The sequence below is a fragment of the Colletotrichum siamense genome (assembly GCF_013390195.1).
Source record: "Colletotrichum siamense strain Cg363 chromosome Unknown KSG_Cg363_contig01, whole genome shotgun sequence".
In the NCBI taxonomy this organism is placed as follows: domain Eukaryota; kingdom Fungi; phylum Ascomycota; class Sordariomycetes; order Glomerellales; family Glomerellaceae; genus Colletotrichum; species Colletotrichum siamense.
Genome location: NW_023501014.1, coordinates 4402179 through 4408293, shown reverse-complemented (window position 1 = coordinate 4408293; position 6115 = coordinate 4402179). Strand labels below are relative to the sequence as shown.

Below are 6115 nucleotides of genomic sequence, written 5' to 3'. Positions count from 1 at the left end.
GCCAACCACCACGTCCGTATCGGCGATGATCCCGCAGTGGCCAATCCATCTTCTCCAGAGGACGCATCACGTCACTCGCCTTCCATCGCTAGCCATATCCTTTTCTTCGGTGTTGTCAACATGAAGACCGCCCCATCAACTGCTGCTGCTTCGAGCCTCACCATCGGCCAATTCTCTTCGCGTGCGGTTGAGACACTCCGGACGCCTCAGCGGCGCCTCCAGAATCCCACCCCTGCCAATGTCAGGCGCTGCTCGTCATCTTTCACCCTTTGCATCCTTTTGCCCAATGACGGCAGGTGTTATATTTACTAGGGAAAAATTCGACTAGCAAATCAGAGACCTGTCAGCCCACGGGGGCTATTCCCGATTCTACTACACCCGACACGGCGAGGCTGGCTGAAAGGCTCCAATGTCGTCCGACTGGTTTCATGCCTTCACCTTTAGACTGGCAGACTATTGTGATTGAGCATTCTTGTTTGTCGCGGACCAACGTCTGTTTTCCCTGCCCTTTCAGTATGTTGCCGCCAGTTACAGACGCCACAAGGTGGCGCTCGAAGCATCGTCTCTCAATGCCTGACGCCGTGAGAAATCATGCCATGTCCTCCGATGGACAGTAGGACAGAGAGCCGGCGCCTGCCCATTGAGCTGCTCGGTCCGGCGTCAGAGGTTTGCGCCCTGCTTTCGATGGCTCTTGTTGGTCGTGTAGTGTCTCGGCGAAGCACCTGGGCATTCTGGTTTGGATTCATCTCACGGTAAGCATCCGAGATCGAGATTGGAGCTAGAAGCATCACACACCACGCGAGAGTAGTAGCAAGCAATTCCGACCTGTCTGCACTTCGACGATCTGTGGCAACCTGAGATCCAAGTAATGTGATACGGTTCCGATGCCGACTTAGATGAATACAAGTGTAATAGACATCTACGTAGATCGAGTTGGACCTACGGTAGCTCCTGATTTATTCACTGACCTACTTGCCTGAGGCCTCTTTCAGGATCTGTATCCATTGTCAAACAATGAAGACACCATAGCTCTCTTCACAGATAATTAGGCACAAACGCAGCAGAACCTCGAGTTGCCGCCGACAGGTCTGGCACGATCCCACGAAGCCAGTCTCTCCCGAGAAAGCCCAGGACGGCGAGGGTTACGATGGCGACCAGTACCGCCGTGATCCAGACGCCAGAACCTTGGTTATGAATCTGCGAAGCATAAGCGGCTCGTCCCTGGAGTAGTCAGTTTTGCATGCTTCAAAATAGCCACACAGGATGCGTCTGGGAACTCCGCTTACACTGTACTGCCAGTCCGACCAGACGGGGAAGAGACAGCGATACCAGAAGTGCGGCTGAGAGTACGGGTAACCCATCGCGTTCCATCTCTTGGTGCCGTCTCTGGAGGTCTTGGTGTACCAAGCGCCGCATCCCGTGTTCCAGACCGTCTTCTGCAGGGCGTCCTGGATGTCGTCGACGTAGCGTTGTTCGGCATCGCTCTTGATCATCGCGGCGGTCGACCGTCCTTTCAGGACAGGCTTGATAACACGCAAGGCGTAGTTGATGCAGTTTTCCAGAGCCATGACGGTGGACGTGTGTCCCGTGACGGAGTTGGGGCCTGTTATTAATGTCATTATCAGTTTGCTGGGCCTCGTCGTCTCGAAGCGACTCACCGAGGAGGAAGAAAAAGTTTGGAAACCCGCTCATGGCCGTGGTGTTGTACGCCCCCTCTCCCCCGAGAGCCTCCCAGCGCGACTCGAGAGTCTCGCCGCCGCGGCCACGGACGTCGATGCCCGCTGCGAACTGGTTGGTGTGATAGCCAGTTGCAAAGATGAGCACGTCGGCCTCGATGAAGCCGTTGGCCGTTCTGACACCGTCGGGCGTGATCTCGACAACCTTCTCGTCCGTCAGGTCGAAGTTGTCGGCATGTATGCTCTGGAGGTAGCCCGGGTCAAAGATTCGCCTCTTGCAGTTGACCTCGAAGTCGGGTATCAGCATGTCATGGTACTTTGCGGGCGCCGCGGCCCTCATGTAGTCCTCCGACACCTTCCTCTGGCTGGCCCTGAACTTCTTGCCCCCGTCCGTCATGCGGAAACCTCGGAACGAGTTCTCCGCGACGCAGAAGATCATGAGCCGCTGGAGCCACGCCACGGCGGGCACCCATTTGAGTACCAGACGCACCCACGGCGGGACGTCGGCGTCGAGGGACGGCATGATCCAGTGCTTTGTCCGCACAACCTGGGTCAAGCTCTTCGTCTTGTGGACGATGGCCGGCACGACCTGGGAAGCCGTACACCCGTTGCCAAACATGACGACCTTCTTCCCTTCGAGGTCGATGGGGCGCCACTTGCCCGTGTGCACGACCTCGCCCCTGAACGTCTCCACGCCCGGCACGTCGATCTCGCGGGGGGTGACGAGGCACCCGGTGGCGGCAAACAGGAACTGCGACTCGTGGTAGTAGGTGGTGTCCGACTGGCAGTGGCGGATGGTCAGCCGCCAGCGGGCTCGGTCCTCGATCCACTCGCAGCGCTCGACGGGCGAGTCGAAGGCCATCTTCCTCACGAGGTCGTAGTCGCGGGCCACCTTGTCGAGGTACTCCCAGAGCTCAGAGTGAGAGGGCATGACCTTGGTCCAGTCGGGGTTCGGCGCGAAGGAGATGCTGTACAGCGCGCTGGGAACGTCACAGGCGCAGCCTATGAGTGTCAGTCAAACGAACTTCACCACCGTGGGAGTGTATTCATACCTGGATACTTGTTTATGAACCATGTCCCGCCGAGCGAGCTGTGACGCTCAAAGAACTGGATGTCCTCGATTCCATACCACCGTTTGAGCTGTGCCCCGAGTGCAATGGCCGCGAAACCGGTTCCGATACAGGAGAAGAGGCTGTAGCTGACCTTTTCTGCGTCTGGATTCATGATGCTTCGAATCTGCTTGGGACTACAATTTTGGCAAGCAAGATGCTGTTGGTACGGCAGTGAAGTCACGGGAGATGTGAGTATGGGAGCGGGGTAACATTTCGTGCTCGCGAGGGCCTGTTCCTCAGACATATATCTCAGATCTCGATACCAGTCACACGAGGAAAAGGTTATCCAAGATTGTAACAAACTTGTACACGCAATACGAATGTCCCCCACCATGGACGTATAAGTGACGGCGGAGGGATTCTCATTGGGCTGTCAAGACGGCTTGATTCCGGTGCCTCGGCAACTACTCGACGTGCTTCCAAATCAGTCGAGTCTGCCAACGAACAAGATACCTGTTGGCGTTGTACGCAAGACATTTTGGTGTACGCATGCGTCTCATGACGATGAATTGAGGGGAAGGCATGCCGGTGCCAAGGTAGTTTGGTTAAAGTGACAAACGGCGATTGGCCTTGCATCCAACGCTCAGCATACGCAACTGAGACAGTTTCGGTTGATTCAGCGTCAAAAAAATGGAGAATACCAGTCCATCTTGCATTCGGTTTTGCGTTGGAAAGCTCCCAGATGTTCAATCCTCCCCGCGACCCGTCCCGCTCTTGTCCCGCAAAGCCCACATCTGGTGTTTCCTCGGGACCCCTCTCTCTCTTGCCACCCGCATGCACCATGGCGGGAAGCCCCTCTTCTGCCGATAGTCGACAGTAGTCGGAGGCGACACATGCAGCCCGAATGCGACCTACCACAATTGATATGTGCCGCATAATGCATAGCGAATGGATTTTCTGTTTATAATCTTTGAGGAAAGCTTGGCAACTGTCTCGACGTCTAGCAGTACACATGAGCTCCCAATTCGTTTTGGTCATGTCGATGATAGAACTTATAGAGAACAGCAAGCTGACACTCTTCGCTGAATCATGATGAACTCGTGGTTTCATGGATTGAAATCCACCAGGTCTAGCACTTGAGTGATTAGTTCCTTTCAGGGTCAGCTCACTTGTAGACAAATTGTTGGGGTAAACCCGTCCAAGCAGACGAGACTGTGGATATGTTCTTGTTTTCTTAACCATAATCAGGTTGAACTCTAGATCATGCTATATCCATGGCTGTTGTCTTATCGAGCCATCTGTGGAGGTGTATGGAGCAATTGGTATCCAAATGCCATGCGTGCAGGCCGTAATCCGCACCAATTACGGGGTGTCAGCTTCCTGACTGAACCCGTGGAAGCATGTTGACAATGACTCTATTTCGAAGTGGTGATCAGTGAGGTCCTCTGGTGTCAGCCTTAGTGACCACGAGAAGCGCTGCAATAGACGAGCGAGCTGGGGTGCACGCAGCTTCGATTCTGTTGATTGACGGTGATGTTCCACCTATGATGACAGTTCAATTTCTGTCAAAGGAGTTTGTTTGCTCCGCTAGGATGTTGCGCCGAGGAGTTAAGGGTTGAAACTAATACCGAAAAGCTGTCTACAGTTCTGAAATTCTCACATGCTGTTGATGTCAGTCAGGCACTTTAGATACAGAGAAACTTGGGTGGAATAGGTAGAATGACGTGGCTTTGACACAGTCACTTGGTAAAGAGACTGTAACTATGCTTTGAAGCTAGGAGAAATATCCTCTTCTTCCAGAAAGCTTAACTCCTCTTTACTTTAGATCGCTGCATGCCCTCTAAGGAAGGGTACTATCACTGTCTGATTGGTCATGGCCATCTCTAGGTTATCCGCCACGTTGGTAAGACTGTTGGCTGTCGTGGACGTATTGGAAATGTACCTCTCAATCAAGAACCAGGATTATGTAAATTATGGAGGAACAATAGCGTCAACCTCTGGTTTACTGCTGCGCTTGAATATGGCACCCGAAAACGACGCTCGACTTGAATATGATGTCTACACCACTCCTTCTGATTGAGGGCGTCCAGTAAAAGACATAGAGCAGTTTCCAGGGGAAATATTAGTGTTCTTCTATACTTCGAATCACGGGAAGCAGTTGGTGACATGTCAAGCATTTCTTGCGGCGATAAGGAGCGCTTTGCCCGGTGTACCTCTCGATATAAAATGAAGCCAAGTACATGAGTGACGACGTTTTCTTTATTCTAGTACATGGGCATCTAAATAGAGGCAAAAGCATCTAGTTCATTGCAGGATATCTTGGTCAACCCAATAAAATAAATCACTTTCAGTCCTGGCAACACTTTTTGCATAAGGATGAAAGATGCGGGTTTCCTTACAACTAGATGAGTCACCCAGGAGAAACACTCGCTAATGATATTAAGGACGTAGAGAATCAGAGGGACATAAGCTAGGAAAATCAAACGGAGTGATGAATTCGGACTTGACTCTGCAGGTTTAGCTAGCAACTGAATACGAAACCAACGGCGACAGCGGACTGCCTCCACGAAGGCCAATAGATGCTAGAAATTATTGATATAACATTTGAAAGCTCGGTGAGCAATCACATAATGAATAGATCAGGACATACGCTCTCTGGAGATTCGTATCATTCTGGCTTACATGCGCGGAGGCGTAAGGTTTTTTTGACGCACTCTTTTGACGCACTCTTTTGACGCACTCTTTTGACGCACTCTTTTGACGCACTCTTTTGACGCACTCTTTTGACGCACTCTTTTGACGCACTCTTTTGACGCACTCTTTTGTAACCAAGCTGTTTCTGTTTCTGGCTGCTTAAACAGACAGTAAAACTCCACAAAGACGACCAGCGTCTGATGATGCTTGCAATAAACTCCTTGAGCGAGCATCGGGCATGCTTCTGGATGTTGCGCTTGACGGTTATTTGGCAGATGAATCTACTACTATCGTCGAGCAGTTGGGGAATCGACCCAGATTGGTGCAATTGGAAAGTTATAAAAAGTGAGCCCATTCGTCAAGCAACTGAGGGAATCCAAGGCGTGGAACTCATTTCGCCATTCGAACTACGCGAACGGCGAGGGATGTCCGACTCCGGGCCGGACCTATCCCCGATGACCCACATCACACCGGGAGGACCGAGTGGATCCCGGCGAACCAAGACGGCCGTCCGAGTCGACCAGCTGGCACGGGCATGTCTAAAATCACAATGCATTTTTTCTCTGCTGTCCTTCCATGGGGTGCTTGGCAGTGCCACACTCAAAAGTTGAAGGACGAGGTGATGGATGTTAGTCCCGGCAGTTGACTCGTGCCTCAGGATGGGCCAAAGACATTGGGCAAGCGCCTACAGCG

At 52.4% G+C, this 6115-nt stretch overlaps 1 protein-coding gene across 1 annotated transcript; it reads right to left on the bottom strand.

Moving 5' to 3' along the window:
• Positions 1 to 1035: 1035 nt before the first annotated feature.
• Positions 1036 to 2900, bottom strand: CGCS363_v001102 (Baeyer-Villiger monooxygenase; the record flags this gene model as incomplete). Its single annotated transcript, XM_036632951.1, has 4 exons — positions 1036 to 1221; positions 1287 to 1603; positions 1659 to 2678; positions 2729 to 2900. 4 exons carry the CDS (start codon positions 2898 to 2900, stop codon positions 1036 to 1038), a joined length of 1695 nt encoding a protein of 564 aa, XP_036501921.1.
• Positions 2901 to 6115: the final 3215 nt, after the last annotated feature.